This window comes from Heterodontus francisci, chromosome 23 (assembly GCF_036365525.1).
Source record: "Heterodontus francisci isolate sHetFra1 chromosome 23, sHetFra1.hap1, whole genome shotgun sequence".
NCBI classification, from domain to species: Eukaryota; Metazoa; Chordata; class Chondrichthyes; order Heterodontiformes; family Heterodontidae; genus Heterodontus; species Heterodontus francisci.
In genome coordinates, this window is record NC_090393.1 from 29,283,053 (window position 1) to 29,297,606 (window position 14,554).

The window sequence follows — 14,554 nt, forward strand, 5'->3', positions numbered from 1 at the left end:
TAATAATATAGAAAATATAACATTTTCAGGGATAAGGTGAAAGAGAATGTAGATGGAATTAGTTGGAAAGATGTTTCAAAGAGCCAGCACAGGCATGATGGGCAAAAGGGCCTCCTTCTATGCTGTATGATTCTATGGGTATACAAGAGAGCAAGCAACAGAAAACCGTCTCAACTCGGGGTGTTCAAACCAGCACAATCTCGGTAATCATTTGCTGATCTGCCAAGTCAGATTAAAGTTAACCAAAACTACAATACTCACACTTTCTTTCTGGAACAGCCCTTACAATGTTTTAAAAAAAACCTGGTCTAATAACATGAAATGACAAAGTGCAGCATTCAAAACACATCAGAAAATCTCCAAATCTCTAGGTTCTCTTGAGAGATATTCAAGTGAACTAACCTCTTCTGTGTCTGCGTGTCCACTACAATTGAAATATAGCCATCAATCAAGGAAAATGAAAAGAAATGGATGTAGCCAAGATCCTGATCAGCAGGCCGAGCTTTCAAACTGCAACAGAAGGGAAAATGAACCTCTGTTTCTCAAAAGGAGAGGCAATCACAACTTTGCTTCTTTTTTTTTTTAAATGTAAAAGATTGAAATAAACACAGCTCTTCTCATAGAATTTTTTTTTGTCAGCATTTTGTAAGGAAAACAAGGACTGAAGTTTAACTGAAGATCCTCACAGTTACCATTGCAGCTCACGTGGTGAAATTTTGCAGGCCATGCAAAACATTACACAGAAGAGTGAGCAAAAGCCATATTTCCTTGGTAGAAGTTTCAGGTAAGCGCATTCAGTTAATAAGCAGTGAAAATAGAAATCACAGAAATGACAGGCGGTCACTCATCCCACCAAATTTCCTTTATAAAAGATCCAAGTACAATGAGCCCTAGGGTTAAGTATTACAGAAAGTTAATAAGTACTGTATATTTATATCAAAAGATTTAACAAGAAATCCATACCTTGCAGAGTAGAACATTACATCCATGAGGATGGTGGCAATAGTCGGAAGAGTATCTGGGTCTAAGCTCATGACACAGAACTGGTTCTTGGGACTTAACACTGGATGAACTGTGGGACTAGCAGCTGTAACAGAGAAGAGTGTAGTTAAAGTTCTGGTTGAGAGCTCACTCCCAAGAATAAAATATGGACCTTTTTGTCTTCACTGGCCTCTAATCATCATTGAAAGAAGCAGTTACTTTAGCTTCCTCTTCCACTTCTGCTTTAAGGAGCAACAAAGAATATTTTTTTAAAGTTTGGGACACTCCTTTGGTCAAAATCTGTTTTAAAAAAAAACATTTAAACACATTATTTTCTCTCCGCATAAGCTTCACATTCCAGCCAGTTTCAATGACCATTTAATTCAAATTGCATTGCAGATGGCCCTGTGGGAGTAAACCAAGTTTAGAATAAAGCCCAACTGTATGAAACAAAAGTCCTTTGTGTTTGCCTGGCTCACCCACCCTTAAAAGGCAAACAGTTCCAGAAATTAAGTAAATCTGTCACTGATACCCGACGCCTGCAGTAGAGGCAAAACATCCTCCAAAATTCTTTGTATTTTTACCACATAATTCATTATCAATGTAGAATTTAATGAATTTACCTGTTAGGAGAAGACTCTTTCAAAGTGCAAAGAATGAGTTCAGGATTATCTGTCTAAACTTTTTTTTATCGGATCTGGTCTAAATACAAAGCAAAGGGCCAGGTTGAGGACAAATAAATTTAAAACTGAAAAATGTAAAGGCGCAGGGAGTTTTTGAAACAACCCTTATGTTGTCCATAACTCAACATAGTAAAGGGCTGAAATGTCAAACTCACCCTAATTCTGTCCGGTTACAATCAAATTTTTTTTAGCCTCCAGATACTGTTGCTAAGCATCTCAGAGCACTGCCTAAAATGGGATTAGCTTTAAGCGTGCTAGTCCAAACAAGGCTTAGTGTCACGAAGAGCACAGAACAAACTAGGTTTTATAAATACAATTACTTGAAATGTCATGGGTGTATTCTGGTGTGGAATGAGGGGATAAATTAATTAATGCTGGATCTTCTTTGGCCTCCTTATCTCGAGAGACAATGGATAAGCACCTGGAGGTGGTCAGTGGTTTGTGAAGCAGCGCCTGGAGTGGCTATAAAGGCCAATTCTAGAGTGACAGGCTCTTCCACAGGTACTGCAGAGAAATTTGTTTGTCGGGGCTGTTACACAGTTGGCTCTCCCCTTGCGCTTCTGTCTTTTTTCCTGCCAACTACTAAGTCTCTTCGCGTCGCCACACTTTAGCCCCGATGCTGTATGTATGCTTTCACAAACAGCGTTTTTTTTAAAATACAGTATTTTTGGAGAAGTGTGACGGAGACATATAGGGCTGGATTTTCCCGCAGGCTTCAGGACCCTGACATCGGGACCAAATGGGATCACAAGCCCAGACCTGCCCACAGCGAGATTGCTAATGCAATCTTCCCAGAGGCAGCCTTCACGTTGGCGTCCTATTAAGGATGGTGGGCAGGATGTCAATGCTGTAGGCTTAGCAGACCAGCGGTTCTGGAGCCTCAGCAGCCCCACCAGGGGAGATGAGTGCTGCGGAGGCAGGTCGGGACCGCAAGGGCACTTCAACATGGAAGATCAAAAGTGGGGAGGGCTGATGCTGGTAGGCCAATTGGAATTGAGGGGAACCCTTCTAGAGGCATCGTTTGGGCTGCGGGTGTGGCCGTTCCTGCCCGCGAGTCCATCATTGGGGCATGGAGCCATCAGCTCTGATGGCCCCTCCGACTGCCTCAGGTGGCTGCCTCTATGGAGCGGACAGCCTCCACATGCGGCCGGGGGCTACTCCGCCACTGGCAAAATGGCAGTGATGCTGCAAAATCACTTCTAATTGGGGCCTTAGTCTTCTTAATTGGCTGCCCACCTCAGGTGATGCAGGCAGCCAATCCAGTTCCCTGTCTGACCCTGCGAAGCTTCCTCAGTTGTGGGAATGCATCAGGGAGCAGTCACATCGCAGCTCCCCCACAACCCCCACTGCCTCCAATGGGGCCGGGAAATTCCAGCCCATCAAGTCTACAACACAGAGACAGGCTATTCGGCCCAAATGGTCATTTCTGACATTTATCCTCTGCACAAGTCTCCTCCCACCCTTCTTCATCTGATCCATCAGAAGTACTTCTATTCCTTTCTCCCTCCTATGATTATCCAGCTTCCTTTTAAATGCATCTGTGCTATTTGCCTCAAATACTCTTTCTAGTAACAAGTTCCACATTCTTACCACTCTTTGGGTAAAAATGTTTCTCCTGAATTCCTTATTGCATTTATTAGTAACTAACTTATATTTACGACCTCTAGTTTTGAATCCCGCAAGTGGAAACACGTCCGTCTACGTCTACTCCAGCAAACCCTTTCATCATCTTAAAACACTCTCAGATAACCTCTCAGTCATCTCTTTTGTAAACAGTAGCCCAAGCCAGTTCAGCCTTTTCTGATAACTATATCCTCTCAGTTTTGGTATCATTCTTATGAACCTTTTTTTTTTGCACCTTTGCCACTGCCTCCATGTCCTTTCTATAATATTGAGACGTGAACGGTGTACAGTTCACGTCAAGTGTGGTCTAAGTAAATTCAGTACTAGTTTAACTCAATGATTCTGCATTTCAACTCTATCCCTTTAGAAACGATCCCCAGTATTTGGTTTGTTTTGCTTTTTTTTTTAAAAAACAGCTTTATTAACCTCTGCTGCTACCTTTAATGATTTGTGTACCTATATCTCGAGATTCCTTTCCCCTCGACTGCATTCAGACAATTATCCAAGTGGTACGTGGGCCCCTTTCAATCTTCCTACTAAAACGCACCACTTCAAACTATATTGAAATTCATTTGCCAATTGCACACCCACTCTGCAAATTTATTAATGTCTTCCTGCATTCTGTTACATACTTCCTTTGTTTGAACTACACTTCTCAATTTGGTGTCATCCTCCTGTTCTAGACATGTGGAAAATACAGCAAATATGAACACTCTAATCTACTAATTTTACCTTACCAGTTTTGGGTTTTATAAAGCCATTTGTAACATTGTTACTATCCACTGGGACTGATTCACCATTTTCTTCCTTGTAGATACTGAATTCTTCAGACAAGGTGTGAATGACTGCTGGTAAATCACTCTCCCGCACCTGGGCAGATCAATTAAAGAGAATATTAAATACATAAGCAGAGGAAGATAGTGCAGTCTCATTACTTAGGTATTAGGGGTTACAGATGAAATACATTTGCATACAGTCCCATCCCAGGTCTTAAGTAATAACGCACAGCAGAAAACCACATAGTGTTTCACAAGAAGTCAGTTTTACACAAGCACACCTTAAGGTGGTGCAGTCAGTGCACATAGAAGTTGGACGTCAATACACATTGTAGTGAATTGGACAGGGGCCTTTGCTCTGTATCTGTTCTACTTTGGTCTGCCCGAAACTTGCTGGTCTTCCAGCTCAAAGAGTTGTCCACAACCGAATGTTGCAGACTGGCACATTCCAAGGTCCAGGACTACGTGCTGAGGGACGCACTAAAGCTTGGGGCAGCCGCAGCAAAGGCTCAATGGGGAAAGACCACAGTGTAAGGTCCCCCCACCAAGCTGAACTGAGGGGCTGGATCCATGGGAAACCCCTCGAACTGTACTGGGAAAATTTTCATTTGCTGTAAAATGTAAAAATGTAATTGGCATGACAAATGTGAGGCAACTCATGATTGTAATGAAGCAAACAGACCTCCTTTGCACTGTTTGTATTTTGGTGCTGTTTGAAACGGTTTGGTAATGTAATTTTTACAGATTTTTAATGAATAAAGTATATTTTGGAAATTAAAAAAAACATTTTATAATGGACCCAAAAATACTTGGTGCCAACATGATGTAAAAAATGAAAAAAGTGATGAATTCCCAAGCATAAACACAATTGAGCATAAATAAATAAGAAAAACAGTTGTGAGATTCCGTGTTTCTTAATGTTTGATGATTAAGTGTAGTGGAGTGTGTCATTTGTCCCCTATGGAATGATCTCAAAGCAAATTCTCTACCCAGTTTTATCATTCTGGACCTGATCACTTACTTGAATTCTGCTCAATTTTGGGTCGATCTTTTACAAAAAGAGCAAATGTGCCCTTAGAATAATCTACTGCGCTCTGCATAGAATCATTGAATGGTTACAGCACAGAAGGAGACCACTCGGCCCATCGTGTCCATGACGGCTGCCAATTCCACTCACAATCCTGAGGTTCAAGAATAATGAGCTAAACTGATTAGAAGGATGCAAATATTTGCAGACACTCTGGGCAGGATTTTATCTCCTGGCTTGGGAAATTGATGATGGGACCATTTCTGGGTCCTGACCCTGCTCCAGGGTTTTGGGGGGGTGGGGGAAGGAGGGAAGAGGGGAAGTAGTCACAGCCCGCGATTTTTGCAGAGACAGGCTACTAATTGGCTGGAGTGCGGGTTGGGCAACCAATTAGCAGCTGCTGGTGTGAAATGGAGGCGGGTCTTCAAAAAATGCGGGTCCGATGTAAAGGCATCACAGCAGCCATTACTGAGGTGGCCAGTTAAAAGAAGAAATGCAAGAACCAGGGAGGCAGGAGGAGAGGCAGAGGCCTGGCAACCAGGGCAGGACTGTCCCACACTCTTCAGATGCTGACCCCGAGGTCCTCCTAGAGGCTGTGAGGGAGCTCTTCTTTCTGGAGTGTAGGAGAAAGCCACGCAGCCTCAAAGGCTGGAGGTGGCTGAAGCACAGTCAGCAGCTGGAGTGTAGGCCGGAGGACCCGAGTGCAGTGCTGTAAAAAGTTCCATGACCTTCTTTGCTCTGGTAAGGTAAATGCAACGCGAGACTTGATGACAAGCTCCTGGGTATATGCAACCTCCAGCTGAGGAGCCTGAGGGCACATGCTGCCCCTGAACATAGGAGGAATGTGTGCCCGGGATACTTACTGACCCCTCAGCGAGGCTCGCAGTCCTAGCGCTGAAGAGGACTTGCCAGCACTAATACATGCAGTTTCTTGTGTGTATGAGCCACTGGCTTTGGTCAGAGAGGCCAGGAGGGCCTTATCTCTCTCTGTTTTGTCTTTGCAGGAGAAAAGGGCACATAATGCTCAGGACAGCTTGCTCACTGGAGGTGAAGTGCCCTAGCTGTCACTAGTACCCACTATAAAATCTGTCCTACAAGTCACATTGCAACCAACACTCAGGTTTTATAGTACTGTCCATTGTGTAATTGGTGCTGCAGTAGACAGTAAAGTTACTCTCTTTAAAAAAAGAACAAAGGAGCTCATTTTAAAAAGTACTTTAGGTTATGAAAAAACACCAGGAGGCCCTGATTAAGTGTGCAGTATCTTTCATGTCAGTCTTAATGTTCAAAAAAAGGTGCAAGGATAAGCCCAACAACTACAGGCAGTCAATTCAAGCTCAGTATTGGGAAAGATTTTAGAAACAACATTTTGGGACAAATGTGAATTACTTAACAAATGCGTGCTGGCTATCCTCAAGGGCAAATGACATTTAAATAACTTTCTTGAGTTTTTTTTGATGACGTAACAGGGAGTTGATGAGGGTAACGTGGTTGATGTGGTGTATGTGGACTTTCAAAATGCGCCTGATAAAGTGTCACATAACAGACTCGCCAACAAAAATTAAAGCCCATTAATAAAAGGGACAATAGCAGCATGGATATGAAGTTGGCTGAGTGACAGGAAACAGGAAGTAGTGGTGACTGGTTGTTTTGCGTACCGGAGGAAGGTATATAGTGGGGTTCCCAAGGGATCGGTGTTAGGACCACTGCTTTTCTTGATCTATATTAATGACTTAGACATTTTGAAAATTTTCAGAAGACACAACATTTGGAAATATTGTGAATTCTGAGGAGGGGAGCGATAGACATCAGGAAGACAGATAGGCTGGTGGAATGAGTGGACAATTGGCAGATGAAATTTATTGCAGAGAAGTGTGAAGTGATTCATTTTGGTAGGAAGAATGAGGAGAGGCAATATAAAATAAAAGGATACAATTCTCAAGGGCGTTCAGGAGCAAAGGGACTTGGGGGTATATGTGCACAAATCATTGGAAGTCACAGCACAGGTCGAGAAAGTGGTTAATAAAAATAGGGAATCCTGCGCTTTATAAATAGGGGCATTAGAGTAAAAAAAGCAAGGAAGTTGTGATGAACCTTTATAAAAACACTGGTTCAGCCTCAACTGGAGTATTGTGCCCAATTCTGGGCACCACACTTTATGACGGACGTGAAGGCATTAAGAGAGGCTTTAGAAAAAAATTGTAAGAATGGTTCCAGGGATGAGGAACTTCAGTTACAAGGACAGATTTGATAGAGGTGTTCAACATCACAAGGGGTCTGGACAGAGAAGATAGGGAGAAACTGTTCCCGTTGGCAGAGGACACTGATTTAAGTTGATTGGCAAAATAAGCAACGGTGACATGAGGAAAACAAAACTTTTTTTTTTAACACAGCAAGTGGTTAGGATCTGGAATACATTTGCCTTAATGCTTCTTTGCAGCAGTGCTCACCTATATTCCTTGTTTCAGCATCCTGGAAAACCCTAAACTAGGATTCCAGATTAACCTCATCTATGCCATTTAAATGTCCAATTGAAGTGTAAAAGCTTTTTTCTCAAATTGCTTCCTTTCAAGTCTAAAAAGAGCTCCAGTTTCTCCAACCTTTCTTCATTTTTTTGATGCTAGCAATCACCCTTGGGTCTTAGTGACCGGAACTGGACAGTACTCAAGGCACTATAGCTTCATGAAAGATCATGAAAGGGCGGCACAGTGGTTAGCACCGCAGCCTCACAGCTCCAGGGACCTGGGTTCGGTTCTGGGTACTGCCTGTGTGGAGTTTGCAAGTTCTCCCTGTGATCGCATAGGTTTCCGCCGGGTGCTCCGGTTTCCTCCCACAGCCAAAGACTTGCTGGTTGATAGGTAAATTGGCCATTGTAAACTGCCCCTAGTGTAGGTAGGTAGTAGCGGAATGGTGGGGACCTGGTAGGGAATATGGGATTAATGTAGGATTAGTATAAATGGGCGGTTGTTGGTCGGCAAGACTCGGTGGGCCGAAGGGCCTGTTTCAGTGCTGTATCTTAAAATAAAAAAATGTTTAAAACATTTTATGGTAATCCTCCAAGTTCAGGAGGGATGAAAGCAGCAAGTTGAATAGCACTGTAGTGTCTCATGTACTACATCACCATTATGCTGTACACAAGAGACACTGCAATGTGATTTTATACCATAGCACTTATAGCATTTTGTAAATAGATGGAAGTTGCCAAACATTTACATGACACAAGAATATTCAGTACTGCTTCCTGCAGAATCCTGCACAAATATCAACAGCTACCAAAGATAAATCGCATACTCACCAGTATGAAGTCAGTCTGATAGGTTGACAACATGAATACAGAAACATTATGTTGTGCTAGGGGAGCAATCACAGACTTTGCTATCTTTGTCACTCCAATTGTTTGAGAATTAGTTGATGAATGACCATTGGACACAACATTTAGTGCCAACCATGTTGCTTCTCCCACTTGTAGATAGTCTGTTTGAGGCAATTCTGAAACCAAGAAGGGAGAGGGGGTAACAAAATTTAGGCTTCTATTAGACCAGTTCAGACAAGTTCAATCTTGCTCAATCAGAATATAATATGCAAGAAGAAATGGTCATTCAAGCAGAAACACTTTTCTTTGTACAGATCATATGCCTAAGGTAGACGAATAACCACAGGTAAAATTTGCAAGATAAATCCCAGTGAAAGGTATCTCCATCCCAAAGGGAATCAGAAATGCTGGGAAAATATTGATCATGATTTTCAATGTCATTGAATAAAAAGGATCTCACAAGGGATTTGCTACAATGAAAGCTCTTAGGAGAAAAGGATTATAAATGAAAATAAATAAAAAATAAACAGTACTGAGAAATTCTAATACTTCCATGACCACTTGAATATCCTAACAGCTTACATTCACATAGCGCCTTTGATGTAGTAAAAGCCTTAAGGCACTTCACAGGAGCATTATCAGACAATATTTGACACCGAGCCACATAAGGAGGTATTAGGACAGGTCTTGGTCAAAGAGACAGTTTTTAAGAAGCATTTTCAACAGGTGGAAAGAGACCTGGAGAGGTGGAGAAGGAATTCAGAGTTTAAGGCTTAGGCAGCTGAAGGCACAGTTGCAAATAGTGTAGTATTTAAAAATCGGGTGGTGTGGGGGGGGGAGGGGGGGGGGGAATGCAGTAAGAGGCCAGAAATGGAACGATGCATAGATCACGGAGGGTTGTTCAGGTAGGGAGAGACCGTGGAAATATTTGAAAGCAAAAGGTAAGAATTTTAAAACCAACACATTGCCGCACTGGAAACCAATGTAAATCAAGCTCAGGGGTATAGGAGGAACAGGTATTTAGTCTGAGTTAGGATATGGGCAGCAGAGTTTTGGATGAGCTCAAGTTTACAGGAGGGTGCAAGCTGGGAGACTGGCCAAGAGAGTATTAGAATCGTCGAGGATCAGTCCTAGGACCTTTGCCATTTACAACTGTCATAGATGGTGCAGCAGAAAATAAAGGAGTGTCCAGTGGCACTGAACACAAGAACTCAAAAATGTGACATTGTGATGCAATAGTTGATCAACCTTTGACAAGTATTGACCACAGCAAAGTTAGAATACACAAGTGGCACAGTGGCGCAGTGGTTAGCACCGCAGCCTCACAGCTCCAGGGACCCGGGTTCGATTCCGGGTACTGCCTGTGTGGAGTTTGCAAGTTCTCCCTGTGTCTGCGTGGGTTTTCTCCGGGTGCTCCGGTTTCCTCCCACAAGCCAAAAGACTTGCAGGTTGATAGGTAAATTGGCCATTATAAATTGTCACTAGTATAGGTAGGTGGTAGGGAAATATCGGGACAGGTGGGGATGTTTGGCAGGAATATGGGATTAGTGTAGGATTAGTATAAATGGGTGGTTGATGTTCGGCACAGACTCGGTGGGCCGAAGGGCCTGTTTCAGTGCTGTATCTCTAATCTAAAATCTAATCTAATCTAAATAGACGACAGCAAATCTGAAGATTATGCTGAATACTGTATCTGGATGTATAAGAATATAGAGACAAACAGAAAGTGTCTTTAAATTTTTACATGGCTTTGAACATTCCCCTCTTTGTAACCTTCCTCAATCCTACTACCCCTTTTCTCCCAACCTCATTCACTGATCTTATATCCTCCCACCCTCTTGCTCTACCCTCCCCATCCCCTCATCATCAGTGTGCCTTCAGCTACTAAGGTCCCATGCTCTGGAACTCCTCCCATAAACCACTCTAATCTCATTTAAGACCCTGATTAAAATGTACCTCTTTAACCAAGCTGGTCACCCCTCCTGCTCTTCCCTTCTTTAACAGAGCATTCCACTTTCCTCGTACCTCTTGGGATAGTCCATGTTAAATACATATGGATATAGTAGTCTAATGGGTAAGTTACCAGCTGAACACTCCAGAGGTTGCTGGTCCAAATCCCACCCGGGTAAATCGTGAAACTGAATTCAAATAAATGTTGTAATTTGTAGACAATAAGTAAATAAATGTCATTCACATCCTACAAAGTATTATTTGAATTGGGCAAAAGGATGTTTTTTGAGAGACAGTGGAGGAGTAAACAAAAAAAAGCAATCAAGAAATTTAATATAAAAGGTGGATGTGGAAACAGATGCCAGAATTGGAAACAATCACAAGATTAAATAATAAGCCAAAATAAATCAATCATAGTCAAAGGCTTAGAGGCACAGTCTGGATCAATGGGTGGGTAACTGGAGGGGCTGCAAATCATTCACATCCCACGACATCACGTCCAAGTGCTGTTCTAATAATGAACCCAACGAAAGTCAACGCGTTGAAGATTATTGTGTAATATTTGTGTAAACATCACAAGTGGCTTACAAACACAACTTGCTGCAATTTTTACCTCACAATACTGAGAAAATCACAGACTTATGGTATATACTGCCATCTAGTGTAGCACAGAATGACTAAGTCGATATTAAAATGAAAATTAGATCAACTTCCATTTCAGCTGGGAGTGGAAAGTTATTGCTTTGCATGACAATGATATTACTAGAAATTGCTAAAAGTACTAAATTATCATATCTGATACACTTTTATTCCCAAGCATGAAAACATTTTTGCTGCGATTAACCAGCTCACATTATATAGAAGGAAAGCTTACCGCAGACTAAATTTTTTTATTTCTCCTATTACAATGTAAATGCATCTTCTTGGTCTCATCCAATAATTCTGAAACTAAGATTGCGCTTTGACTTTTGAAGGATCACAGAATCGTTACAATGTAGGAAGCCATTCGGCCCATTGTGACTGCACCTGTTCTCCAAATGAGCAATTCACCTAGTGCCACTCCCTGACTTCTCCCCATAACCCTGCACATTCTTCCTTTTCATATAACAGTCTAGAGCATGGCTACCCGGCCCGAACCTAACAGATCCCGACGACGTGTCGGGTCAGATCGCTCTTCCGGGTCCAGCATTCGAGCTCAGATCGGGTCAGACACAAGGGGCAGTGCTGCCTTTTGGTCAGAGAGGGAAAGGGGGGGGGGGGGGCGTGAGTAAAAGTAAGCGTCATTAATTTCCGGCAGTCGAGTCGGGTCAGAGGTGGTTGGGTCGGGTTTAAAATTGTATACCCAAGCAGGCCTTTATACAGTAATTCCCTTCCGAATTGAACCTGCCTCCACCACAATCTCAGGCAGTGCATTCTAGACTTTGACCACTCGCTGCGTGAAAAAGTTTTTCCTCATGTCACTTTTGTTTCTTTTACCAAATACCTTAAATCTGTACCCTCTTATTCTCGATCCTTTCATGAGTGGGAACAGTTTCCTCCCTATATACTCCAGACCCATCATGATTTTGAATACCTCTATCAAATCTCCTCTCAGCCTTCTCTTCTCCAAGTCCTAACTTCTTCAATCGATCTTCATAACTGAAATTCCTCATCCCTGGAACCATTCTCGTGAATCTTTCTGCCTCCTCTCCGCCGTCACATCCTTCCTAAAGTGTGGCGCCCAGAACTGGATGCAATACTCCAGCTGAGGCCGAACTAGTGTCTTAAACAAGTTCAACATAACCTCCTTGCTCTTGTACTCTATGCCACTATTAATAAAGCCCAGGATACTGTATGCTTTATTAACCGCTCTCTCAACCTGTCCTGCCACCTTCAATGACTTATGTACATATACACCCAGGTCCCTCTGCTCCTGCATCCCCTTTAGAATTGTACCCATTATTTTATATTGTCTCTCCATGTTCTTCCTACCAAAATGAATCACTTCACATTTCTCTGCACTGAACTTCATCTGCCACTTGTCCGCCTATTCCACCAACTTGTCTATGTCCTTTTGGAGTTCTACACTATCCTCCTCACAGGTCAGTGCTTCCAAGTTTTGTATCATCCACAAACTTTGAAATTGTGCCCTGTACACCAAGGTCTAAGTCATTAATATATATCAGGAAAAGCAAGGGTTCCAACACTGATCCCTGGGAAACTCCACTACAAACCTTCCTTCAGCCCAAAAAACATCCATTAACCACTACTCTTTGCTTTCTGTCAATCAGCCAATTCCGTATCCATCCATGTTGCTACTGTCCTGTTTATTCCATGAGCCATAACTTTGCCCACAAACCTGTTGTGCAGCACTGTATCAAAAGCTTTTTGAAAGTCCATGTACACCACATCAACTACATTGCCCTCTCTGTTACCTCCTCAAAAAACTCTAGCAAGTTAGTTAAACATGATTTTCCCTTAAGAAATCCATGCTGGCTTTCTTTAATTAACCCACATTTGTCCACGTGACAATTAATTTTGTCCTGAATTAATCTTTCCAGAAGGCTCCCCACCACTGAAGTTAAACTGACTGGCCTGCAGTTGCTGGGCTTATCTTTACACCCTTTTTGGAAGGATGTAATATTTGCAATTCTCCAGTCCTCCACCCCCGAATCTAAGGAAGACTGAAAAATTATGGTCAGTGCCTCCTCAATTTCCACTCTCACTTCCCTCAGTATCCTTGGATGCATCTCATCCAGTCCATGTGCCTAACGCACTTTAAGTACAGACAGCCTATCCAACACCTCATCATCAATTTTGCACCCTTCTCATGTCTGAATTACCTCCTCTTTCACCATTGCCTGGGTTACATCTTCTTCCTTGGTAAAGACCAATACAAAGTATTCATTTAATACCTCAGCTATGCCCTCTGCCTCCATGTGCAAATCCCCTTGTTGGTCCCTAATCAGCCCAACTATTTTTATTAATCAATCTTTTACTACTTATAGGTCTAGAGAAAACTTTGGGATTCCTTTTTATGTTAGCTGCCAGTCTCTGTTCATACTCTTTCTTTGTTTCTCTTAAATGCTTTTTCAATTCCCCTCTGAACGTTCTATATTAAGCCTAGTATCTGTAATAAGCACACTTTTTCTCGTTTGTCATCCAATGAGCTCTGGATTTGTTTACCCTACCTTTCCCCTTTAAGGAAACATACCTTGACTGTGCCCGAACTCTCTCTTCTTTGAAGGTAGCCATTGTTCAGCTACCATTTTTCCTGCCAACCATTGACTCCAATTAATTCGTCTCAGATTCATTCTTAGCCCACTGAAGTTGACTTTCCCCCAGTTAATTATTCTTACTCTTTGTCTTTAGGTTGACAGCAGGCCCCTTGTCCAAGCCACTGCATTTGCCTCTGACATTCAATGACTCTTTTGTATGCACACGTATAGGCTGGAATTTTACACACCCCCATGGGAGCAGGCTGGAGGCGGGATGTTGGGGTGCAGGGTGGGGGAAGCATAAACCTGAGTGGGAGGCAGGGAGTGCCATTCCCATCGCTTTTCCACCCCGCTGCAATTTTACGAGCAGTGGGGGAGGTGACAAACAGTCGGCCCACCCCAGGCCAATTGAGGCCCTTAAGTGGCCAATTAATTGCCACTTGAAGGCCTCCTCCTGCCTCTGTGGAGACTATCCAATTGTCCCAGAAAGGCCTGAAACTTCCCTCACCTTTCTGGGGGCAGATGTCCAAGCATATTTAGGGCGGCACAGTGGTGCAGTGGTTAGCACCGCAGCCTCACAGCTCCAGCGACCCGGGTTCAATTCCGGGTACTGCCTGTGTGGAGTTTGCAAGTTCTCCCTGTGTCTGCGTGGGTTTCTTCCGGGTGCTCCGGTTTCCTCCCACACGCCAAAAGACTTGCAGGTTGATAGGTAAATTGGCCATTAGAAATTGCCCCTAGTATAGGTAGGTGGTAGGGAAATATAGGGATAGGTGGGGATGTGGTAAGAATATGGGATTAGTGTAGGATTAGTATAAATGCGTGTTGATGGTCGGCACAGACACGGTGGGCCGAAGGGCCTGTTTCAGTGCTGTATCTCTAAAACTAAAACTAAAACATATTCTCACAAGCAGGACACACGTTATGGACAAGAATGAGACCCAAGTAAAACAAGACAAGAGAGCTTGAAGCTACTGACTATTAGCAGTAGATAAAGCCTAGTTAGA

General features: G+C 42.8%; 1 protein-coding gene across 1 annotated transcript in view; it reads right to left on the minus strand.

Annotated features, from left to right (window-relative positions):
* Positions 1–338: 338 nt before the first annotated feature.
* LOC137382915 (cytosolic arginine sensor for mTORC1 subunit 2-like) overlaps positions 339–14,554 on the minus strand; it is a 70,149-nt gene continuing 55,933 nt past the window's right edge. The window contains exons 3-6 of the mRNA XM_068055492.1: positions 8,386–8,579; positions 4,025–4,157; positions 964–1,087; positions 339–510 (exon numbers count right to left, since the gene is read on the minus strand). Of these exons, the coding sequence (XP_067911593.1) occupies positions 339–510; positions 964–1,087; positions 4,025–4,157; positions 8,386–8,579 (623 nt within the window). The remainder of the gene's footprint in view (positions 511–963; positions 1,088–4,024; positions 4,158–8,385; positions 8,580–14,554) is intronic.